Source organism: Carassius auratus, chromosome 6 (genome assembly GCF_003368295.1).
Source record: "Carassius auratus strain Wakin chromosome 6, ASM336829v1, whole genome shotgun sequence".
Classification (NCBI taxonomy): domain Eukaryota; kingdom Metazoa; phylum Chordata; class Actinopteri; order Cypriniformes; family Cyprinidae; genus Carassius; species Carassius auratus.
This window is the reverse complement of record NC_039248.1, coordinates 22,703,510-22,730,682: the sequence shown is the minus strand read 5'-3', so window position 1 is coordinate 22,730,682 and position 27,173 is coordinate 22,703,510. Positions and strand designations below refer to the sequence as shown.

Genomic DNA, 27,173 nt, shown 5'->3' with positions numbered 1-27,173 from the left:
TTCGTTCGTGTGTTCTTTGCGTAATGGTTGTGGAGAACTGTTAAATAACGTTTAAATAGTCGGAGATTATTTCCTTGTGGTTTGTGTAAAAAGGTTGGAGATGGAGACAGAAAGCTTTATACTGTACGTGTGTTTTTTGCGTAATGGATGTGGAGAACTGTTCAATAAACAAATTGCTTAAATAGTCAGAGATTATTTCCTTGTGGTGTGCGTAAAAAGATTTTGGAGTTAATAGAGTTGCGTGTGACATAAACGTGCAGTGACTCAAGCCAGCTGACCAAATCGATTGCATTGTTTTAGCGTTATTGTGAAGTTTGATTAATATTATATTTTGTTGTAATATTATTTCTTGTATCTAAATAAGTTACATGTATGTATAGGCTATCTGAAATTGTAATGAAAGTAATTATTTCGTTTTCTTTCGATTATTAAACTATTATTTCTGCTTCCGCTTCAGATTAATAGCGCATTGCACATATCTGAGAACTGATGTCTGTGTGTTTCAGACCCTGGCTGGCTGTGCACTGAAGTGTATATGACAATAAAGTAGTAAATCTCAATGTATTTTTTTTTTTATGTATTTTAAATAGGCCTATAGGCTCATAGGTTTTTTGTCCAAAAAAAAAAAAAAAAAAAAAAAAAAAAAAAATTCACAGCACCCCCTGTTCAAAATTACTTCCCGCGGCCCTGAGAAGAGCCAAAGACAGGAGGAGAAAGAACAGAAGTAGACAGAGAAAGAATCACCTACAGACACACAGAGGACACAGATGTATTGTAATTGTGGAAGAGAATATATTAATGTAAAGAAGGTTTAAATGTGGTTAAGATATTGGTGTTCAGAATAGCTGAATGATGGAAGACAATATTATGATCAAGTGTATTAATTAAAAAAAAGTGGATTTTTGCAAACCAGGAAGGAGTTGATGGAAATTGATTGATGGAAGCTAAAACTGAATAGTAAAAATGAAAGTGTGACTCACTAATATAAGTGATGAAGTTCAAATATCTGTTATGCCCCTCTTGTTTGGTTTGTACCCTAAAGACGCATATGTAAACATACAGTATTTTAAAACATTATAAAGTAATACCAAAATTAAGCTCCTGCTTTCCCTTCAGAGTCTTTGAATATCCAAAGATCTAAAGAAAACCCAGGAGAAAGAAATTAATGAAGCTTTAATCTCTTTAAAACTGTGATTATAATTTTTTTCCCTTTTAAGATTAGAAGTCAAGAAGTATCAGTCTGATATCTAAATTATAAGCATGTTTTTTGAGATATTAAATGGGCTTTAGGGTGCAACAAAACTTTACATACTGTATACAACAAAACATATGTACACACATTTTGCATCTTTTCTCAGAAAGTGAAGCATATTCACTGATTTGGATGGCACACACACACACACACACATACACACACACACAGACACACACACACACACACACACACACATATAAACTCTAGCAGTGTAGTTCATGCATGGTGTGAAATGAATCCCAGACTTCTTCCACACTGGCACTGGGACGGTTTTGTCACAACACTAGTCCAAAAAAAGTAACTTTTGATTTGCTTTCTGCTTCAATGTTCCCCCACGGCATCCAACGGAAGACGGAGGAGGAATTGGGGGCCTTTAGCAGTGCGCAGCACAAACAGAGCAGAAAAATGAGAGAGACAGAGAGAAAGAAGGCTCTGCAATTAAAAGAAGTTTGCTGAGAAGCCTGGGAGGCTCATTCATCATACCCAAAACAACGCAGGCATTCTGGCCCGTAGAGTGAGACACAAACACCACCGCATCATGTTCTTCATTTTAAAGCAAACGTGTTTCCACAAGCACCTTATTTATAAAGAACTCTGTCTCTCTCAGGATGTTCTGGGAAGAAATGAGCTGTTTGTGTGTGTTCTACTCTGATTAATCTTCCTCTGTTTCCTCATTTATTATTTGGTGGTACAGCTTTTGTGCTTCCCAGGAGATAAATTATGTCTGGATTTTAAGGTATTTATTCATAAATAAATGACCATATTAAGAGATGAATTACATTAGCAATATTTAATATGCATGTGGTCCAGATCTTAAATGTGACCGTTTCCTTGTTTAAAAGTTGTACCCCTAAATAAATGAATATTGCTTTAAAGTTGCACTACAGAAGAGATTCAAACTGAACAAATCAACATGTATACCTCAAACCATCTGATTTATCCTTCTGCAGAGGAGCAGTGCCAAAGCATGACCCATGTAAAGAAAAAAGTTTGTTATTTTACATTTCAAACAGAGAAGAGGGCAAAGTTTCATAGCGCATATTTAAAAGAAAATGGTTTAAAACAAACATTCACATGAAAACATATCCATAATAATAAAGATAATAAAGCAGCTTAATTCACACGGAGCATCGCCTCATGATTGTTGAAATGTTGAGATCACATGACCACATTACCTTTTCTTGTTATCAAACCTTTGCTTATGGAATAAATTAGTCATGGCTTACTATATGAATTGGGTATTTTTATAATGCGTAATGAACATTTTTGTTCATGCTTTATTCTATCTGTATCCATGCCACTAGGTGTCGGTATATTTCGGGAAAACTAGCAAATCAATTAGAAACTTTAAGCAGAACTGCAAAATTTTAACTACATAAGAAAATAAGTATTGCAAGTTTCTTAAGTCAAATGTTAAATGTTGCTTGTTGTTTTCTATCAACCTCTTTGGATTTTTTGAGCAGGAAAATACCTGTACTTTCAGAGTAAAGTCTCACACTGAGAAAATTATTGATATTTCCTTGAAAATCCATTACGACCTACACGTGAAATGTTTTGATGGACTTAAAGAAGTGACCTTTCAGATAATATTTTTAATCTCTTAACAGCTTTTCAGTGATCTTTAAAATCAAGAAAACTCTGGGATGCACGGTTACTGCTCATATTGTTCACAGAATGTGTTAAATGTTCACCAGTCAATTATAGCAGAATCAAACTGTAATTACATAATTTTTCTGGGAAATGGGTGGCCTTGGGGCTTAAGAATCACTTAATTGTCATGAATGTGCTTTTCGTTGGAAAGACATGAGGAGTGCAGCGCATCCTGCATGCTTCATTACCCTCCAGCAGGCGCACTGTATCCTTGCCCATGATTAAATAATCAATATCAAAGGTCAAACAGAGTGGTTATGTGTCAACCTAATGAAAGTCTAATGACAGTCATTTGCAGTCCATGCTGGACGACCCGGGTTTTGATCAGAATGAGGAATTTGAAAGCAGAACCAAACTGTTTTTTTTTTTTTTTTTTTTTTATGGTAATGTAGAGTGATTATTTTTTAAATCATGGCCAATTAATTGAGTACACAGCTGTGGAAGGCCAAAAAAAACATGATTTTGTATGTATGAAGAGATGAGACATGATAATTTAGATGTGTCATCTTTCTACAAGATCAAACTGTCCGCAAATAAGAATTGATTATCAATACACAATAAGACCCAAACAATACAACAACTTCAGCAAGCTGCGAGGCTTGCATTCTCTGATTGACCAACTCATTCACACTTAATAGTGTTTGGTGAAGTTCTCGATCTCATTTCCATTTATAATTGACATCTCATTCACCGTTTAATAAACATGTCCATAAACCAATCCGACAAAGCTATAGCAAAATGAAAGGTTGGGTGGTGGAAAGACAAAATATTGAAAAAAATAACACAGATTCATTTTAGGCTGAGTAATACCAAAGTCCTTTCAGGCAAGTCGTGCCACTCTGCCGCCATCTTGGCAATGCCTCCGGGAAGCTATTTCAGAATAACAAGACCAGCTCCTTTTCTAAATGAATGGGGAGAGAACTGCAGAAATGCACTTTCACTGGTCACCGTGACATAAAAACAGCATGTATAGAAACAGCAGTGAAATATGATAAAAATCGCTTAAAAATGTTGATGACTTTGCCCCAAAATAAGGTTTAAAACGCCTTTTCCCCCACAGGTTGTACCTTTACTACGCATGCGCAAGGGTTCCTCAACTGTGCGCATACGTCAGTGGAACCAGACGATAGGCTTAAATGTTTCCCGTCTTGACTGTTAAAAGCAGATGATTGGCTTTCCAGCGGGAGGGGCGGGACATGTGCACACAACCGCCATCTTTGCCATCACGGGTTTTCATTATATAGTTGTATTGAGGATTGAGGAAGTGGCATGTCTCTGGTAATACTAGCTGTCTTATTTAATCTCATTGTTATGGCTTTCTGCATTTAATGCCCAGCTGCAAACAATTATGACATCAACACATTGATGGATTCATACACACACCAATTAGATCACAGGAGAAAGTGGTTAGCCAAGTAACATTTGTTTCTCTAATTTTATTCTATGAACCATGATATAATGCATATAAAATTAAATGTTTGCTCCATGGTACCGGAATTGGCAAATTTGTATAATTTCAAAAATAGCTAGATATTCTTGTGATTCCATTTCCTCTGCTTAAACATAGAGGAAACAAGCCCTCATAATTACAGAGTGAGGCATGTAAACAGGAGGGCCAGTTCAGCAATAGAAACGGATGAATCCTGAACATTTGTATCCTTGTTTGTCTCTCGCTTACCCAGTTCCAGATGTATGGCAGGGACAAAGGAGTTCAGGAAGAACATAAAGATGACCACCCCAAGGACAGTCAGACACTTGACCAGAAGGATTTTGTCAGTTATTCTGTGCTGTGAAAGACCATGAAAAACATGTTTAGATACAGGAGACATATAAACGTGTCAAATACCTATGATGCCATATAAACAGTGTTTCTCAACTGCATATATCACAATGCTAATCATATAAAGTAAGGTTAGCTTTATAGGTTAACATTTACAAGAGAGAAAAAAAACACATCTTTTGTTATTGACGTCAGATAAGGTTATGCATCCAATTAAACTCCATAAATAGTAATTAACAAAAAACATACTGCCAGAAGCGCCGTAATGCATGCACTTCGGATGAGAGTCAGCACGGGAACCGATCAAGGTACTCCTCTCAGAAAATGCCCAAATAAAGATCATTTTATATGTTACATTACTATTGGAGCATTGGAATCACTAGACGAGGGCTTTTAATGAACTCATTTTTGTGAAAACCTCACATTCGACCAAAACTTGCGCATTGCAACTCATATTGCAAGCACGGGTCACAAATATAGATGGATATTTAGAAACAAAATTATAATCACTGTTTCATTTGTTAGTCACTTTGTATAAAATCATCTGCTTAGTGAATAAATGAACATTTAAACACTTCTGATGTTTATACAATCACAAAATATTTTTTTTATTAAATCAGTATCAGCTCATAGTAATATAATGACAATTTGTTATGATAATTTAATAGCAATCAAAGAAAAATATGGCTTTAAATGTATAAATAATTATTATGTAATTATTGTCCCAAATTCTGGTTGTTCCAAATTCTGACTCCACTGGAATCAAATAAAGTGCTGAAGTTTCTTATCATATAATAAGATAACATCAGAAAGATAAGGCAGGTTTAGCAGTGAGGTTCTACACTTGATCAACCAAAGCCATGTTAATTAAGCTTTGATTTACCTTTTTCTGCAGCTCTTGAATATTGTGTTCCCAGTTTTTGTCTTCCTGTGATATTTGCCTACGAAAATAAAGGAATAAAACAGAATAGAGGGTGTTAATACATCCTTTCAGCCAGCATGGACACCTGCAAATGAGTAGGAGTGGTGATTTCATGCGGTCACCCCGAACCTTTTCAACTCGGCATGTGATTCTGTAAATAGCTTCTTTGATTATTCTATCTGTCATCAAAGTAAACCCCAAGCAGAACTAATCGGATTTCTTTAGTTAAAAGAAGCATTTATAATAATAATAATAAATAAATAAAAACAGGCTACTGTTGAGAACAAAATTATTCTGCATGATTAAAATTTCAGCTCTCTATGAGAGCTTCAGAGAGCCGACACAATTGAGAACAATTACCTACTTTTCTACAGGTTAATTATTGCTCATTCATCATCCTGGGCTTCTGGGTAAGTGCTACCGTCAGACACAACAGGTGTCATGCACAGGGAATGGATATATTTTGGACCTAATAGGGTGTTTTCAAGTGATCTCATACCAAGAAAGACACTCATCTTAATACCTTATATGCAATATCAAAATAATGAAAGATTCTAAGGCTTAAGAATGCATCTGGAGTATACTGAAAGTGTAGACTAATATGTTTTATTCTCATGATACAATTATATAAAAAAAATTCTAATCCACATACATCCATGGTTTTAAAGCCCACTATGTAAGGTGTAGACAGACTGCTTGTATTTTAACCAGGCCGACAAGGAAAAGAACGGATTGAGCATGAGTGTGGCACCTCTGGAAGGTCTTGAGCTTCTTGTGTAGGAGGCTTTCCAGATTGAGCACCTTCTGCATCAGAAGACACTTGACGGCCGTCTCCTCTCGGCTGGCAGGGTTAATGCGATGGGCTGTCTGCCTCCACACCAGAATCTCATGCTTCAGTTCTGCAGGGTGACACAAATCGTGACAAGATAAAGGGTTCAGCTGTAGAACAGACAAACACGAATTAAGATAAGAATTTCAAATCTAATTATATCTACAGTCCAGAAAAAAATTATAATAAAGAAGGGATAATTGGGACACTTTAGTTCGCTCATTTATTCAGAATATGTTTAGCCTAAAGCTTTGAAATTTGACCTCAAACATCTTTGAAATGTCTGTAGTCACTATGTACTGCATGCCCATTAATTGTATAACTTAATTTGGTAGACACTGAATTCAGACAAAGCAATGTGAAGAGTTTTTGTTTTTTAATACTGTGACCAAATCAGACTAAAAAACAATAGCAAATCCAATTTTCAATGCAGCGATAACGGTTTAAAATAAATGTTTGATTTGATCAAAAAAGCCCAAAATATGTAAGTATGATTTCAATAGCTTTATAGTTCTTGTAGTTGACTCAATTAAGTATCTCTCCATGATTGCAATTATTATGGCACTTACTGTATAAATGAATCAAAATATTACTTTATAAAGGTAACACGTACATCTCACTACAGTACATCTACATTTAGTGAAAGATATCCAAAACACTGTTTGATAATGTGCAGTAAATTAGATCACATTAAAATGGCTGTCAATATTTATCTGTAATATGAAATATTTATCAATATTTATCGAAGTTGGAGTTTGTATGTAGTTTAAAATAATGAGAGTGTCTGTCTCAATACAACTAAAAGTTGTTATATAATGTAGGTAAAAAAAACGAATATATATATATATATATATATATATATATATATATTAGATAGACAGACAGACAGACAGACAGATAGGAGGATGAAGTACAAGCTAGGCAATTATACAAAGAATGGAAAAAGTAAGGAAAGAAAATATATTGAGAAGGAAAGAAAGCAAGAGATATGTGAAGCAAGATTTTTCACTAGTCCTTCAGCATGACTCCTCACCATGTTATGGGGAGGCTGCTTGGAAAGCTTCCCAGAGGCTAATTGACACAGGAAAAACATGCTGATCACAATCGACAGTAATGCATCATGCCGAGGGCCTGGAAAACTGTATCAGCCGCACAGCAGGTTTGATTTTTTTTTAAAGCGAGGCTCTGTGGGGACTTAAGGCTTTACAGAATTAGAAATTGGACTGGTATTGAGTGGTCACCATCAGGCCTTGTGGAGGTCTTTGGTTCCAGGCGCAGCACCCACCTGGGGAACCGGCAAGCCAATCATTTAAGTTCCTGTTCCTGTTTATAGAGCAGAGTTCTAAGACTCTGCATCAGCTCAACAACAGCTAGTACTCTCTCATTGTGTTAGCCACCCAAAAGCCCAATAAACACAGAACAAAGGGAAAGATTGGCATTCTGGAAGGTGCTAGTCCCATGCTGATGATGTCTCAAAGGGAAGGCAATCCTCACAGTGGGTAAATGCCAACAGTGTGTGAGAACATATAAAGTGTGCCTCCTGCCTTCTGAGAAAGAAATTATTTTTATTTTATTTACTTGTCTCACACCTTGTTTTATGTCTTAAATGATATGCACAAAAAATATATGAATTTATGTAATTAAGGCTCTATTATTACTAGTATAAGATCAAAGAAAATGATGATTTGGAAAATGGAAACTTAAAAAAATTATATTGCTTCCCTAGCTACAGCGCTGTGGACAGTGATTTATTGTTTTTATTACAAAAAAAAAATAATAATAATAAAGTACACAACTGTACACAAATGGCAAATTAAAATATTATTTAAGTTCAATATATTTAAGTTCACAGAGGAAAAAATTCAAAAATGTCCCTATAGTTTTAACTATTTTTATTTAATTTTTTAAGCCTGGGGGGGTTGACATACATTAAATCCTGTAAATCTAAAATCTCACACTCTTTAAAATTACTGTTGTAAGCAACAAGTAACACCCTGAATTAAACATGACATTTTAAAGCAAGTCTACGATTATTTATTTATTTATTGGAAAATGTACTTCAATAATCTTTATTTTGTTTACAAAAAACAATTTTCACAGTGTAACAAAAACAAGAATGGGGTGGGGGGGGGGTGATAATCTACTAGACGCCTTAATAATGTCACCTGATGGTTCACTGTTTAATGTAAAGTTCTTAAAATTTCCACTTTTCCACACAGTCTTATGATATAAAGGTCCATTCAAGCAGTTTTACATGATGAATGAAAGTTAAGACTGAACTCCTGCTTACATTGATCTATACACAAGTCAAACTTTCATACCTACTACTTTTCTGTGACATGTCTGATCAACAAGCAGTTCCCAGTGTCATGCTGTTTTACAGAATCAAATAATGTCTCAAAAGACCTGGTTTAAATCGGAAGACCAACCACTGTGTGACTCTTAGAACTTTCAGAAGGAACACAACTTAGAAACGGCTTTGTGTTTTCCTCTCATTCTGATTTATGGGTATGGTGAAAGCCTCTCTGGGAACTCCAGAGCCAGATTTCAGCCTATAAATGGCTGAAATGAGTGGTTTATTATAAAGGAGCTATTGTCGTACTGTCAGGTGTGTGAAGGAGAGCTCAGGTGTGGAGGTGTATGGGAGATGTGAGGAGTTGGTCTCTGTGGAGCAGGGGGAGCAGCTGCTCAAGAGGCTAATGGCCATCTGTAGAGAGAAGTTGACAACTGGAGGAAGAGGACTCATCTGATTATTTTGTCTATTTATTTACACAATGAATAATGAAATAAAAAGACCAAAAAATATTTGACTGAGGTTAAAAATGATCAAACCAAGCAAATAAAATGAATACATTAAAATGTTATTGTAATAAAGAAATAATTCGCTATATTTAAATATTATAGTTGCTTTGCTTACACATCCTATTTTGTAGCTTGAATACCTCAAGGGTAAGTTTACAAAAAAAAAATGAATGAATGAATGAATCCTTTCAGCATTTACTCATCCTCTTGGTTTTGGACCCCACTGACTTTTGTAACATAATCTGTTTAGCGCATAGTATATGTGTGTTTTTCAAAGGAAAGAAAGAAAGAAAGAAAGAAAGAAAGAAAGAAAGAAAGAAAGAAAGAAAGAAACTCATGGAAAGACTAATGGAGGTGAGACAACATTTTGTCAGTGTGAAGTCTGTGAAGATGAAGAAATTTGTTTGTCCATTAATTTTAGTGGCTTGCCAAAATGGGAGAAATGGTAAGAAAGTGTATACATCCTGCCTGTGAAAGAAGAGGGAAAGAACAGAGCGTGCCTGGCTCTCAGTGGAGGTGGTGATGAAGCGATGACTCCCCAGGTGAGAGTGGTATTGACCCGTCTATGTCTATAATGGCTTTAACCGCCTTTCTAGCTGCGTTGGCACCTTCACACTTGGGCTAAATGTGCCCTGTTCCTTCAAAATGTCATAAATATGCAATTCTTTGACACAGCACCTATTCCAAGCAAGCATTACCCAACGGTGGATATCAAGATACAAGTGCAATAGACACGCTGATAACAGTACAACAATAACCATGCTCTAACAAGCACCCTGTTAGGGTGTATTTTTGTAGATAGCAAGAAAATGTTCAATACTGTAAATTTAAAGTACCATTTACAATGTGCTATCTTTGCTTGTAGGAAGCTCTGGGCAGAGTTTTTGAGTTAATCACCTGAACTGTAAATTTGAATAATTATTCAAGAACACACTGTTCCAGGCCCAATGTTCATTAGCGCTCTCGTACTGTAAATAAATAAATAAAATACAAATACGTGTGTGTGTGTGTGTGTGTGTGCGTTTATACTACACAGTATGCAACAGTTCTTTCTGGTCCTCGAATCTGGTTGGATGATAAGAGTGCGATATTAGAGTGATAACGGAACGGAGCTCCAACAACTGTTTCACTGTTTGTAACTGTATAGTCTCGCTATAGCCAGACCTTCAGACTAAATGGGCCATGCTAACCAGACAAACACTGACCCCCCTGACATGTCTTGTCTGAAAACTGTGCATAAGTCAAGGTTTTGAGAGAGGTCATCTATGAAAGGATTTATGTATTTAATACAGACGAGTTACGGCTTTCAGAACAGGCTCATCCGATAAGAATAATGGAAATAACAGCCTGAAGGGGACAGAGAGACTAAATGCATCAATGTGATCATCAGTGGTGGGGGAGGAGGAAGGGTGGATGATAAATTGATGTATTGCTGAGATTCTAATCATTCATGAAAGGGTAGGCTGTGCCTATCCCAGTCACTGGGGCTCAAAGGCCAAATGTAAGGAGCTTTGGATAGGATATGAGATTTGGTGTAAATAGCGTAGAATGGTGTATGAGACTCATTCACATACCCATATAGGAAGAACTGCTGTCAACAAGGGAAGGTCAAGTGTGCCCTCAACAACTCTATGGTTTTTAGAAAAGATTGCTCATTCCTTAAGATCTAGGTCAATGGGGTTATGAATTAATTTTTCATTGCACATGTCAGAACAAAAGAGCTTGAATCGAAAAGGAAGGAAAGCAGAGTGGCTCTGCATACACTTGAGGGTAGTTCCGTGTGAGTTAGGGAAACAGAGCAGAATAAATGAATACTCACCCACGATTTCGCTGGATTCTTTGTTGTAAAGTTTCTTATTCCAGTACAGCATTCTCAAAAAAGGAAATGAGGTCAGCAGCACCAGACAGATTCCCAGGAACATGTAACCCGTAAAGGCCGCGAAGTCAATCCCCTAGAGGAAGAAGAGGGCGGGTTAATTTTCACCCTTTTAAAAAATTATGCAATTAATTTGCTGTGGTATTTCACGAAATCTATTCTAAGCACTAAGTAGAGATCACATCCACTTTACTGGCTCTCCATATAATGTGGATGGAGGCCTTGATTACATTTCATCAACAGAATCATGCATCTTTATGCATTTAAACACTTACATAAGATTTAAATGAGCACCTGCTTGTGGCACAAATCCTCTTAAAATGCTCTTGACTATTTATTAATTTTCATTCATATCAAGAGCACACAGCCCTCTCGGCTGAACATCTAGCTTCAGATGATATTTTCTTGCCTGTGCAGCCCACCCCATCTTTCATCATAACCAGATGGCATCACATTTTCAAATGGCAGCACTGATAGAGATGCGTAAAACAGATCCGTGTGGCCTGAAATCTAATCCAACAACTTACCATGAGGTATCTTTGCTTGTTTACACGGGGACCTGTGTGTACATAATTAGTACAAAGACATTCTACAAAGAATTCTATAGTTCTCAATATAGTTCTATAGTTCTCTCTGCTTTCGTGTTTAAATTGTCCTTAGTGAGAATTCTGTAACATTAAATAACTATTTAATGGAAGGCTACCATTGTGACAACTTAGAAACAATATCATATTAACAAAAGGTCAACAGGTGTTAAATAAACTGTGCATTTTTCCTGGACAATAATAATGGCAAAAAAAAATAAAAAAAAATTATTGTAGCCAAGACTTTATTTTTTGTAACTATACAATTTTTTTTTTAAATGGGACAACTAAACCCCGTCTCCTCTATTTTGTAAAGAAACTGGCAAGATAAAAGATAATTGCATCCCCTGCTGTAGTTCGGCTCCCCACATTGCTCAAGCTTGGCAAAAACACAGGACTTCAAGGTACTTCTTAGAAATGAAACGAAAGGCTAGTAAAGATGTACTGTATGTGTGTGTGTTGGGGGGGGGGGGTCACTGATGCTGGTTTTGGCATTATAACCTCCCTAAAGCAACTCAAGGTACTAAATCCTCCACCCTTAAAACAAAACCACTATTAAATGATAAATATGTTATTGTATTATTTGAAAAAACTAAAAAATGTAAATGCTAGTAAGCAAATAACAGGTAAACAACATGTCCAATCTCAGAAGCCAGAATGAAGACGTGAAGACTGGTATACAGTGACCTCTACAGGAGATGAGTGAGTGCGAGAGAGAGGGGCATTCAGAACACACATCCATTTGTGAACTCTATAAATTCGATTTGTACTGGCGTTTTAAAGGAAACAGCATTGAATTATTATTTGGAATTATTTAACCACATTATAAAGAGAAAAATACACTCAAAAGACAGGGAGGCGAAATGAAAGGACCAATGCAAGACAAGGGGAAACCCCTTAGATATATGAAAAAGTTCACTCAAATATTATCTCATCATTTATTCATCCTCATTGCAAAAAGTGATGTCTAATTTGTGAAAAGATAAAATCAGATTTTTTTTTCAGTCAATCTGCTGATCCATATATACAGTACAGACCAAAAGTTTGGAAACATTACTATTTTTAATTCATTAATTACTACTTTTTTTGAAAGAAGTTTCTTCTGTTCATCAAGCCTGCATTTATTTGATCAAAAACACAGAAAAAACTGTAATATTGTGAAATATTATTTCAACTTAAAATAATAGTTTTCTATTTGAATATGCTTAAAAACAAATTATTCCTGTGATGCAAAGCTGAATTTCCAGCATCATTACTCCATTTATAAACAGTTCTGCTGTCTAATATATTTGATGAATAAAAGGTTAAAAAGAACTGCATTTATTCAAAATAAACATTTAAAAATTCTAATAATATATATTCTAATAATATATTTTCTTTACTATCACTTTTTATTAATTTAACACATCCTTGCTGAAAAAAAGTATTGATTTTATAAAAAAGAAAGAAAGAAAAAAATTACTGACCAGTAGTGTATATTGTTATTACAAAATATTTATATTTTAAAAACATAGCTTCTTTTTTTATTTTTTATTCATCAAGTATCCTAAAAAAGTATCACATGTTCTAAAAAAAAAAAAAAAGTTAAAAATTAAAAAATATATATATATTCACAAATCAACCTGATCAGGTTCTTGAATTCTAAAGGTCTGGAATAACAGACATAATAAGATGGTGAGCGAATGATAATGAATTTTATCACTTTAAGATTCAAGTAAAGACTAATATATTGAAAGATTCAGGAAAATACAAATATCATTATTAGTTTAAAATGAACCAGCCTTGGGATCATTTAATTTTAAAATAATTTAGGAATTGTGCGATGCATCTAAAAGTCAAAAGTATCACTCTATTGTCTGAACCTACTGAAAATAAGATCCTTAACATCCTTATACAGACTTATTGGGGCAAGCTGGGCTAGTGGGGATCTGTCAATAACATTTCATTAAAGCGGTTCTCTGCTTTTATTCCTCATGGATTTCCTGCGCTGTTGAGCTGTATGCCCTGTCATATGGAGTAGATGCATAAGTCCTCATTACTCAGCAATGCAGCTGCAGACAATAGGCAGTGTTTGGGGATTTCTCTTTGTAGATTCTCTTGTTGTGTCCCGAAGGCAGGCATGTCTTGATAATGACTTTGACATAGGGTGTAAATAAGACCTCCCCTTACTCCATTTCTGTTGTCACTGTCCCACTTTTAGCAGCCAAGAAAGTAACTTCATAAAGCAATGAGAAGAGGGAATGAGAAATCACTATTCAAAAAGACCTTCACTGTTGGCGCTAGCTGATTAGAGAGCAGTCAGGGGCCACGGTCAAACCAGAGTCTGCCGAAGCCGGTCTGCCTGGGGCCAGGAGAAGCACTGATTGGCAGCTGAGATTTCTGGAAGTGTGACTGAAGACCCAGCAGATGCCAGAGAGTAGGCACAGGGTCTATGAGATGTCTCCTCAGCGACCCTGAAACACTCCTTCTGCCCAGGCTCAAATATCTGATCTACAGAGAGCTCCACAGATGGATGCTTGACTGACCAAATGGCAACATCCCTGCTGTAGAAATCCTGTCGAGACCGAAGGGGGGCCCATTTCGACTCGCACGGCCCAAACAAACAGAGAAACACAAACAAATAAACAAAGAGGCCACAAGTACAAGATGTTCCGTCATGACTGACTGCTGCCGGGGAAATGTGGGACAGACAGGGTTCACACGTTCAGGGAAAACCTGGAAACTTTGGAGGTTATAAAATTTGTGAGTTCTAGGCCTGGATAAGTCAGAGATATTAAGAAAATCATAAATCATTTCAACCGATTTTCTATCATCTACCACTCATTTGCTCTCTAACAATCATTTGATAAAACTATGGAAAACCTAATAATAAAAAAAGTTTGAATTTGGTCATTCAAACTGTGATTTTTGTTTTTTAAAAAAGGAGTGATGGCACACATTTTAGTGTTACAAATAAATGTTGTTTTATGGTATGAAAAAAAAAGTATTAAGGTTTGATATTAAAGACTGGAGTTAAATTGCTTGAATATTCTGCTTTGCCATGAAAGGAATATATTTTATTTTAAAATATAATAAAACAGAAAACAATTATTTTAAATAAATAAAAAAATCTGTATTTATAATCAAATAAATGCAGCCTTGGTAAGCATAAAAGACTTCTTTCAAAACCATCATACAGATTACATTATTTGCTTTTTGTAAGTCAAGGTAGTGCATAAAATCTTTTGAAGCTGTGGATTAGTAAAGCACAGTGCTTTTTATTAAGCTGTATGGTACCGTGTCATCCCTCTATTTGTATGGCAGAGCTTGCATTCAGAATCAAGAGGATCTAAAGATCTTGAGGCTGATTGGAGCTTAATAAACAGATTAAGTGACTGCTGGAGAAGGTGGCTTCACTATAGACTCAAATTAAATCCTTGGCTATAAACAAGCAAACAGACATGAGTCACACAAAAATGCAAATACTCATTCATTTACATACAGAGCTGAAAACAACAGTATACCCAGAAAGAGTCAAGCTAGTTTAAAGTCTGCAAGTAAAATAAAATATAATAAAAAAATGTCAGGTACAGAAATGCATTTATATTTTTAGAAAAATCGCCTAAAGAACTTTTAAGCTTATACAAAGGATCAGTAAACTACATTACACCACTTTATGTGCACACACATACACACACCATAAAAGCACCTGTTTGAACCAGTTTAAAAATAGTTTTGGATCAGTCATTCACGGAAAGCCCAGAGTTTCATCGACTCCTACCTCTATTGCATCAGGAACCCGAGTCCTCCGACACATGCGTAGACATGTGTAAAGCAGAAAAGTGTTTCATCATAAAACAGGGAATCTCTTAGTAAACTGGTATTTTATGTGACTAACTTTAAGACCCAGCTAAATAGGTCCCAAATCAATGCACACAGCAGTCAACAAATGAGCAAGTATTGAACTGCATATATGTATGTGTGTGTCATTTTTTGCACATGAAGCTGTATCTCCATTCATCATCTGCATGTTGTCAACACAAACAGAAGCCCTCTCAAATATAAACAAATCTGGCCCGTGTATCACAGAGATAACACAAACCACTGCATCCATGTCAATAATTACAGCAGATGCAATCTCTCCCTGCGGAACAGAATTGATGAATCTGTCCAGTACTTCACACACTCCTCTGTGTATGCGCTACAGGAGCATATTTATCACTGAACGTCCCGATGGAAAGCAAAAATGATGTTTATAAAGTTGTACATTTAGAGCAGGGGGGTCTTCAGTACGTTTGATGGGTTCCACCCTCCAGAGATTTAGGCCTGTCAGAAATGCAAGTTTATGGATATTGGGGTTTTTTGAAACGTCCCACTGTCAATTGTAGCCCAGCAGGAAGGGACCTTGATGTGGAAAATATAACTTGAGCGTGATTACCGCTGCATCATCCTGTGCAACAGCCGGTTTGACAGGCAAGGACGGTGTATCTACTGAGCCACAAATGAACTCAAACCCCACAGCGATTTCAGCTCTGAAAGCCAGCTGAAGAAACAATCATTTAAACCAGGCCCCTTTCTGTCGCTGATGGAAGGGTGTGAGGAATAACTAAATTAAAAACTGTGATGGCAGCTATTCTCATGAAATATTTACGTTGCCCTTGTTGATGGGTTTTAATGGGTTTAATGACCTTTTTTTTTACAGAGAAGTAAAAAAAAAACTTCTTACAGTAAGACTTGGATTAAAAATGAATGGAAAATACTTCTACAGCATTTGTTGATCACTTTGTTGCTATTAACAAAATATTAATTAAAAGTTAATACGCAATTCTTTAACTATTATATACAATAAGAAAACTTTTAAGTCCGCTTTCCTTTTTTTTTTTTTTGCACATTTTTTAACGTTTATGAAATATGAGGTGGTTTTCGTCCAATTTTTTTAAAACTAATAATAACACTTTCATTTTCATCCCTTTTACTAATTAAATGTCTGTCATTTTGTGTGCATTGTGAATTTTATATCTTTCATATCCCAGATTTCTACAAATCTTTGTGAAATGTAAAGAGGACAAGACAATAGAAAATGGCCAGCTCACTGCTTCCTAATTTCCCAAATAATTTAATAATATTAAACTATAAAATATCAGAAGACAACACTGAAATGCCAAGCCAGCTGCAGCTTGATATAGCTAAAGCCATGAAATTACATAAAAAGAGGATAGTTTGTTCTAAACAAATTCTTTCTGTTTAAGTTAGTTTAAAAGTTCCAAGGTCTCCTTTCTGAAATGTGTTTCCTTTTTTCAATTCAATTTTATTTTAAGGATTTTTCTTAGTGCAACACAGAACAAACAACACTGTTGCAGACTTCACATGCACTATCAAAGAAAATAATTAAAAATAAAAATAAATAAATAAAACAAATAAATATAACAAAATGAAATAAAATAACATAAAAACAATAAAAATACATGTATGTGCAATAACCTTTTAAATTAAATACAGGACTAGGGCTGCAAAATATTAAGATTAGTTTTTCTAAATAGCCAAGAAAGGATCCCTAGGCAGCAGATAACGTTTCAATGGACATAGACCTCAGAAATCGGAGTCTCCAAAATGTGTTTTCTAACCAATTTTCGACAATAATTCTGACAACAATAATATTAACAGAATTTATGCACTAATTAAAAAAAAAAAAACATTAAAATATTGTGTCGACCCTTGTGAATTTTTGATGAGCCCTAAATAACTGTTAATCTTTTGCCATGATGACTTCTGAAAAAATCATGTGCATGACCAAACTCCTCTCTTTACCTTTTCTTGACCCTTCAAGTCACCCTTGTGATTCTCCCTTTAAAACACACTTAAAATGTGAAGCAGCACTTGATTAAAACAGCTAATTTAATGTGCTTCACACACTAATTCATCCGTCTCTGTCAGAAAGTGTGATGGTGCTGGAAATCAGTTTCGCTGACAAGATGTTTATATGACATCAAAATTTATGGCTCTGAATGGATTGAGGATTTTAGGCATATAGTTGTTCTTTTGCCGTGTACCCTTTTAAATAGACTGTCAGAAAAAGATGGATCTCCTATTCTGTTATAGCCACCCCTTTTCCCCTCCCTTTCTTTTTTGCACTGATACTCACACACACACACACGGTTCTGTGTCTTAGCCATTGTCTCTGTGGTAGTGTGTGACAGAAGAGCTGCAGGGTAGAGTGGCTCTAAAGAGAGCATCTTTAATCAGCATCCAGAGCTGGAGATGAAAGAGCTCTATCTCGTCCACTGTGTCTCATTCAGGGCTTTAGCTGGACACTTACCTGTACATGTAGGCTACTTACTGACACACACTTCGACCATATACACTAACACATACACTAGCATACATGCTTTTATGGGAGAAGAACTTGCCGTCGTAAATGATTCATAACTTACAGATTCTCCTTTCTAAAAATTCTACTGAGTTTCATACCGTTTAGCTCTGACTATATTCACAAATTGCATGTAAATAAATGTGCTTCTGAATTTGAGGGAAAAGCACCTCTTAAGCAATTAGACCATACATGAAACAAATAATTAAGCAAGCTACTAAACACTGGTGATTTAAAGATGTGAAATATTATGTCATCATCATCATATCCAGTCACCTTCAGTAACTGTTGATTTTGAAAGTCTGGACAAAAATATTTGTGATATGTCTTTGTGGTTTTCATGTTTATTCATGTTCGTTCATGAAATGCAGGGATTCCCAATCAGTTCTCTGATAATGGTTAATGGACAAAATGACATGCAGGTAAACAAATAAAAGCATAATGTTTAAAATATTTAGTTTTTCTTCTTTTTTATCAACTCACAAAGCCACTGCAGTTATTACATTAAGCCTAGTTTGGTAAACCATTATGTAATGTTTAATGCATTTTTTTGTGTTGTTTTTATAAGAATAAAAATAAATATATATATAGATAGTAGATAGATAGAATTTAGACCTGAAGTATACTTGCAAACGCTCAACTAAAGCATTGCGAGCACAGTCCCATTGAACATATTAAATGTGTGTTCTTACACATGGAGATGATAACAAATCTCATGGGATGATAGATCTAGCTTCAAATGTCTTCGCTATTGAATCGGATTTGTTATTATTCAGGTAAACATACTTATGAGATCTAACCTGCTCAGCAACATTCTCTTCAAACTGCCCCTTCTCTGATTTAAAAGAGAAAACTAGCTTTAGAAACAAACAGTTTATGCTAATGCCAGCTTGCGGCAATGCCAAGAACGCAGAGAATGCAGAGAACGCATACTTCTGTTGTGTTATGAAGTGCACTCAAAGGGTTAGCCGTTCATATCCATAATCCTAAATAAGAGCTATAAAACAACTAAAACGACTACAAAAAGACAAACTGGCAGACACTCAAATACACACAGAATAAGCTCCAAGACATATACTGTGAATTTAGCCATACAACCGATGAGGTCAAGCATGAACATTTTAATCAAGCACAAACCGGGGTCACACTGTTCTGTATCCTCCATTAAAGTGAATAATAAATCACAAAATGTTCCCTCGCCTTTTCATATCAAGCCAATATTACACAAGCCTCAAAGAAGACCACACAAGACTCTGTGCTTTGAGGTCACATCATAAACCTGGAGATTATTCAGCCCGCCTGTGACCTTGTCCAACCGGCAGGACGGAACTTTAAATTGTGTTTTCCTGCGAGTTAGGGTTTGATTGAAAGAGTTTGCTCATAGACTTTGTAGTTGTACAACGAAAAAAGAAAGTTCTGTGATTATGTTAGGAAAGTACACGCCGATGTTGCAGACCTATATTTTGTAATCACTTGCATCCACAGGCATTGCTTCGTTGTACCTTCAACAGCATCAAGTATCACACAATAAGATCTTTTTCACACAGTGCATAATCAAGTAGGAGTGTCACAATATACTGATATCAATGAGAACCATTTAAAAATGAAATACTGATAACACGTTAATAGTACAAATACATAATATCATAACTAATCCAGCGCCAATAACTGGTTGACACTCCAACATAGTAGGTGGCTGTGTTGCAGCCAAACACTAATCCTAACCCTAACAATTAATTAATACTACTCAGTACTTAAATGTATAATTACATTGTAACAAGAACACCTTAAAATAAAGTGTAACCTATAGATTTTATATATACAGTATATCTATATGTAATAGTGTTATCTATAGTCTATAGTGTTCCTGTAGCTCAATTGGTAGAGCACTGCTTTATCAAGCTCAAGGTTGGGGGTTCGATTCCCCGGGAACACATGATAGGTAAAAATTGATATTCTGAATGCACTGTAAGTCACTTTGGATAAAAGCGTCTGCTAAATGCATAAATTCAATTTTAATTTAATCTGATTTACATTAATAAGAATTAGATATTTACACTCAAATGGTAATATGACAAATAAAACTGCCTAAATGACCTTGATTTTCTGATGTGCAATGTGTCAATACCTTACATGCTGTTTCTGCATAGTATGTGAAACAAGAGAGATACTGTGAGTAACAAGTCTATTGCAGCAAAACATCCCGTAAACCTTTAGTCGAAAAATGTCTCAGAGTTTGTACACAATGATTGTACAGGTTTGCCATTTAGTTTTTACTAAAGTTAAAAGATTTCAACTCTGCTGAGAGAGAGATAGAAAGAGAGCAAGAGAGATAGAGAGAGAGAGTTTGGCAGAGCGTAACTAAAGCTGGCAAGAAGTATTCCTACATAATTAATAGTCTGAGGTGTAAGACAGGATGCCATGGTGTTTTAGCCTTGAGTAGATAGTGACAGCGTGTTTTGGCACAAGGCTATCATTCTATGCCACATGCTTGTGTCTGTGTGTTTTTGTTTATTTGTGCAGTCATGTATAATTTGTCCAACAAGTTCCCCGAGACATTCTCAACAGGCACACGACAGTAGCACAATATCCTTTCACCCGTGAATAACCCAGCATCAAATAAGAACGGTGGGAATTAATGACATACTTTTTTCCGCAGATCCTGATTGGATACGATGATGACATTGGGTGGATCTCCAACAGCTGTGGCAGCTCCTCCGATGTTAGTGAAGATGACCTCGGCAATCAGGACGTGCCTGGGGTCCAGATTGAGCACTTCACATAACCTAATGTACGGAAGACATTACAAAACTTGATTAGAACTGTTGTTCCTGGAACACCAATGCAATGCTCTAAGAAAGTTAAATGCTCATCCATCCTACTTCTATGATTTTTGTATGGTAGAACATAAACCATGCAAAAAAACACACAGAACACCTTCCACTTATACAAAAAGGTTCCGAAAAATATTTCAAATATATATATTCTGTACTAAGTAAAACATTTTAGTACTACTTGAGCACAATGCACACTGATGAGGAATGCATGATCTTTGAATAAAATATTAATATAAATCGAATAATACACTGTATACTGTATTAGTCTTTAAATGTAAGAAATTTAAAGTGTAACTGAAGTATACTTGCAATAGCTCCACTTTAGCACAATCAATTATACTTCAGTGCATCTTTAGTTGGACTTCAGCACTACTTACGCACAAGTGCATTAAGTACAAAATTAGTTGTTTCAATTTAACAGACTTTAAGTATATCAGTTTAGTGAACTAAAAGTACAGTTGCAGGGTAATTTTATTAAGTACTTAAATAATGTAAATGTATTTGTAGTAATAATAAATGCATTTCAAGTACATTTTAGTATACCTATTTTGCACTAGGGTTAACAACCAATGTGGTTGTTAACCCTAGTGCAAAATAGGTATACTAAAATGTTGAGCAGCAACATGGCAACCACCACAATGTCCTAGCATTGTAGCTTTTGTAGTTTTACACAGACTAACATGTTTTACCATAAAATATGGAAAGGTGAGGACATGATTCTTCAGCAGCAAAACTTTAAGCTGAGATTTTCAAGCAAATCTAAAGATAAATCAGTTTCCCTGCTAAATTGGCATAAAAAAAACTCTTGCACAAGCAAATAGCCTGTCAACGAAAAGCTGAACTCTCTAATTTCTCAAATTCGTTCTTTAACGTGTGTGTGTGTGTGTGTGTACTGTGTCTTTGAACCCTGAAACCCCCGAAGGTGTTTGAAGATGCAATTGGTGATGCATAATCAAAAAAAGGAGTCATTTCTCACTAGCAGTGCCATGAAAATGCTGAGGCAGCGTATAACTTTTTAATGGCTACTTGTGTGGTCGGATAAAATAAATCTATATTTCACAAGAGATTTACTTTTAATGTCTACATAAGATGATAAGAATTTGATGGATGAATTTTGCATGAGGATAAAAAAAAAAAAAAAAAGAGTATCCTTGTTGAAAAAATACATGCTTTGTTGGCTCTTTTTTTAAGCAGGGATGAGACATGAAACAATACTACATGACGCCTAATTGCTTCATATCACATGTAGGGTGTCCTAAACATAGCTAAACAAACGATATGTAAATGATGCTGTACATCAGGATATAAAACATATAAATGACTTAAAATCACAAATATAATGTGCACAGGCACCAATAAATCACATTGAGGGACAACGTGCAACGGTGAAAAGATGGAAGAAAATAAGCTCAAATGGAGCTGAAAAGAGCAATGAGGTGGGATGTTTATAGCATGGAGACATGAGTTATTGAATCCTCATATAAATCTAAGCACAGACTAACAGAGAAAATCTTGTCAGCAGAAAAGCCAAGGCCTTTTTTTTTTTTTTTTTTTTTTTTGTTGTTGTAGCAGTTCAGCTTAACAAACTTCTTTACAAAGTTTACTCTTTATTAGAGAAATGTTCCAAGTTCAATGCAAATTAAGCTCTATTGATAGTATCTGTGGCATGCTGTCACTTACCAAAGAAATGGATTTGTCCCTCAGTTCATAAAAATAAAGGAAAGTCACGTTTTACAGCAAAGCACTTACAACGAATGTCTATTGGGAAAGGCATTCTGGAGGTTTTCTGAGGAGTCTCACATGTTGTGGCTTCAACCCCAGAACATTGTATTTTAAAGTTTATTCCAGTGTGATTACTTGTCACATAGACTTGTATTACTAAACAGGGTTGAAAAAAGAAGTCAAAAGAGATATTAAGAGAGAAACAGACTCTGTTCCAGGAAGAGAGACCATTACCTGATTGTAACAGGGGTGAAGAGCATCATGGTTGTGACGTTATCAAGAAAGGCTGACAGAACGGCCGCAATTAGGCACAGAATCATAATCATGGGCCACACTCTTCCTCGTGATAACTGATACGCCTGTGTGGAGACATAGAGAACACTGTTGGGAATCCTTGGTTTACAAAGGTTTGATTTTTCTCGTAACATCTCATTAATGAAAACTAACTGGGTCAAAAATAAATTAAACCCCAAAATCGCTTGCCTTTGTTTATGAACATAAAAAAAAAAAAAAAAAATCATGTGTTCAAAGCATTCTTCAGTGGAATGGGGAGATGGATTTAACAGTGCCTCAAAGACAGAGAATCAAGAGCAGTCCTCTGAGAGGGTCTCAGAACACAATGTTCAAAAGTGAAATTTAATGAGGAATTCAGTCTAAAAACTGACACGGATCTGTAGTGTTTTTGCTCATTCGTGCCTGAAAAGAAAAGAATACAAAAAAAAAAAAGACCTCCAACTTTAAGAGCCTGTCGCTATGGAGACATTATCAGGCTGTCTGGAATCATACTAATCAAGTGGTAATGCCGGGGTGTTGTAACCCACCTATTATGTCACTGCTTCCTGACTAAAAAAAGATGCTAACTGAAAAAAAAAAAAAAAAACAGAGCAAAGGCCCGTTCACACCAAGGATGATAACTATTACATTAACAATAAAGAAAGAATAGGGGATCCTATATCACAACTGTGAAAGGCACAAAGGAACGATAGCATTTTTTCTTCCAGCCGATGAATGCTGAAAACATTGACAGCTGATCAGGAGGGCCACAGCTCTGCACAGTTTAGCTCCAACCCTGAGCAGGATTACTAAAAACTTCCAAGCAGGTGTGAGTTGGAGCTGGTTGGAACTAAACTCTGCAGAGCTGAGGCCCTCCAGTCATGGAGTTTGAGACTACTATATTATGCCCTTTTTACAATATGTAATATAACTCATGTTTCCCCAGAATGTGTCTGTGAATTGCCTGCTCAAAATACCCCACAGATCATTTATTATATCATTTTGAAAAAGCATTTTTGAGTGGAAGCAGAAACATGCTTTTTTTTGTGCATATCTCTTTAAATGCAAATGAGCTGCTGCTGCTCCCCACCCCCCATTTTCCAGAATAGAGCGCTGCCTTTACAGCTTATTCTTCAGATTCTTCAGATACATTCAGTTTGTTTTTGGTTTTGACTATCATGTCTATCGTGCGGAAGTTATGTGTTTTAAACAATATTAGTTTAAACTTCTGATATAGGGGTTTCTGAGCACATGTTTCCAAAGCACATGCACAGATAGCGGCTTTCAAATGGCATGTGAGTATTAAACTAAGTTCTCTTTCATGTCTTATTGCACATAAACTCTCAAATACACACAGGTTTATGTTTGAAACACACAAGTTGCAAAAACTGTAGGTTATGTCTGTGAAGGTTAACAGCCAGAAAGAAATTGCATGTTTATATTAGATCTGTGTGGCAGCAGCATAATACATAGTAAATAAATCAATAAATCCACTGCTCTCTTGTCTCCTCTAAATAGTGTTCTGTGCTCGTCAGTGCAGCCAAAGACAGAACAATTAGCATGCTTTGCTCGAACTGTTTCATGGCATTAGCTGTTGGGGGAAACATGCAAATTAAGGAGCAGTAATATTATTAATAAAGGGTCATATGTAATTTTTTCACAAGCTTGCTGGGAAAGGCGTCCAATTGGTAGATGCACTGGAGACCCGATTGTGGCACTTAAACAAAAAAAAAAATCAGATTTTCATGATATGTCACCTTTAAAGCCGCAGATGACAACAGCAGTGCACATTTATAATAAACAGAACATTACCGTGCGTTGGTGTGGACACTAATATTGTTATCGTTACAGTTATCGTCCTTCATGTATACATGCCTTAACCACACAAGACCACACACACGGATAGAATAAGCTTGATTTTTTTATTTCAAGGCAAAATACTTTATGCTGTCTTGAGATGATGTTCAATCAAAAGGGTTGTTTGTATGGCAATATTTGAAATTGTGGAACATGTCCTCGTCCAGAACCCTCTTAATATTCATAAATGGGATGAGAGGACATAAGCATGTGCCTTCATAATGTCCAGGGCACATCCATAATGTTCCAACAGGTCTTTTACAACAGTCCCCAGAATCCCTGAAAATAAGGACTGCGATATTTATCCAATGAAGCTCATCCTAAGATTTATTTTTAGGCTTTCATTAAATCTAACCCATTTTCTTCATGATTTATAAACGTTTGCGTCATTTAACAAAGATTCGTTCCATCTGATTCCTTTTCACATCTCTATTGGGGCTCGATATTTCCCCATAAATTTCATATATAAAACATTTGTGGGGTTCTCATCACTTAGCATGAGAGTGAATGACTTTCAGGGCGGCTATCGTAATAGCTCTGCTGCTTTTCCCCAAAGCTTACTGGGAAAAATAGCATGATGGGATTACAGAGACTAAATAAAAAATAGGGACATCAATAATGTAAAATGAAAGAATATCAGACTGAATCAATAGCAGCAGTTCACATGCTACCTTGTTGTTTCTGACTAAACATTAGTAGTTTTATATGTAAGTATATAAGGTATATAACTGTATATAATATTACCTGTATATGCTAAGGTGGGTGGGATAGATTGAGAAGACTAATTTTAGAAAGGATATGATGAAATAAGTCTCTCAGAAACCAAGACTCACCTTCACTGCACAGTAATCAAAGAAACCGGTCTCAGAGAATATTGCCACCAGTATCATCTGAAAGTAAATAGGAAGACTTGAACATTTCATGGTTTCTATTTTTAGTGCTTACTGCCACATGTGTCGCTATAAAATCACATTATGTCTCAAATACCACACGGTCTCTCACTCAATTTCATGCCACATATATACTTCTCTGAATTTGTATTTATTTTTTTATTTTTTTTGCCCTGAGATACAGAAACAGACATCTTCGAATTATAGAAAATCAATAAAGTGAAACATCAATATTTCTGAGTTCATTAAAGCAAATGTTTCTAATGTAAAATGGCTCTCAGTCTCTTTGATAGTCAGTCCTTAAAATTGACAGCTGCTATGATTCATTCTCTATCATCAGTCTCTGATTTTCTTTTATGCTTTTCCTCAAATACTCCTACATGTAGTCTTCTGGATGAGGGCTGATTGAATGTATTTGTTTCCATGGAGACAGACACTGAACAAACAGAGATCTTGAAAAGTGTGGCACTTCAGAAATAATATTAGAGAGGCTGTGTGTTCTTAATGTGTATTCATATTTTTTGGTCACACTGTGTTGCATTAACATGTAAAATATGGACTAATAACTAATGCAGACCACCAGCCACACCTAGCAAACATTTCAACCGACCGTGCTGCTGCAATGTACAGTACATGCAACGCAAATAACGCCCTGAGGAATTCTTTCTAACAGCAGCACTACTGTAGGTTAACAGCACATTAAAGAAAGGTGCCCCACTAAGTGCCTGGCAGGCTGAGCAGCCTGAGAGACTGATGTAGGTTGGGGTTAAGGGCTGGATAAGGGGCTTTGTCAGACTGTCAAGCACTTAGCAGGGCAACTTTCTCCAACAGGAAGGTTAAAGCATCTCATTACACCATGTTTAATGCTCTCTGAAAGAATTAAATTACTAGTTTTTATCTGAAGAAAACATGATGGCGGTTGCGAGATTTGGCATTTGTAATTCCATCTGTGGTATTTTATCACAAAGTTATAAGTCCAGTTTCATCTAAATGTATCTGCACACATCTTCCCAACATATATGGATATATGTTCACAGTACACACAGAGCACCGTTTTACTTTTATCATTTGAAAAGCCCTGCTGTGAGTTTATATTTAATATATTTCTTTGGAACCCTCCTGCTGATGTTAACGGAGTAAAAAAGTTCTGGAGCGCTTCTAGACCTGGTAGAAATATGCTTACCATTCCAAACAGCAATGCGAGAGTTTCATAGTCGATCCATTCTACAACAGTCATCAGACTCGGCCTCTACAGGAAAAAGACAGTGAGATCAAATAGTCATCATCTGTTTATCTCCTTCCTCAGATGCAAAAGGACATTTTCACATCCTAGTCTTAACTGGGTTTTCTGAATTGTTGAAATAATTGCATCAATTACCATACCATTTAGGCCTACATACTGTATTCTGTTTACTGGATTTGAAAGTTTAAAGTTTTTAGTAAAAAAAAATAAATAAAGACATTTGAGACTAGAGAGCTATTGGTCTTTTTAAAGGGCACTCCATCTATCAAACAGACAGAAGTTCACTGAGTAATTTTACTCATGCTCA

The 27,173-nt window shown here is 35.8% G+C and overlaps 1 protein-coding gene across 3 annotated transcripts in view; it reads right to left on the bottom strand.

The window, feature by feature from the left end:
* The window catches only part of LOC113101751 (P protein-like), a 76,984-nt gene that overhangs the window by 32,583 nt on the left and 17,228 nt on the right, over nt 1-27,173 (bottom strand). For all 3 annotated transcript variants that reach the window (XM_026265676.1, XM_026265678.1, XM_026265677.1), the window contains 8 exons: nt 26,807-26,872; nt 25,567-25,623; nt 22,838-22,962; nt 20,692-20,830; nt 11,058-11,190; nt 6,359-6,506; nt 5,569-5,626; nt 4,584-4,692 (listed from right to left, as the gene is read on the bottom strand). In XM_026265676.1, the coding sequence (XP_026121461.1) occupies nt 4,584-4,692; nt 5,569-5,626; nt 6,359-6,506; nt 11,058-11,190; nt 20,692-20,830; nt 22,838-22,962; nt 25,567-25,623; nt 26,807-26,872 (835 nt within the window). The remainder of the gene's footprint in view (nt 1-4,583; nt 4,693-5,568; nt 5,627-6,358; nt 6,507-11,057; nt 11,191-20,691; nt 20,831-22,837; nt 22,963-25,566; nt 25,624-26,806; nt 26,873-27,173) is intronic.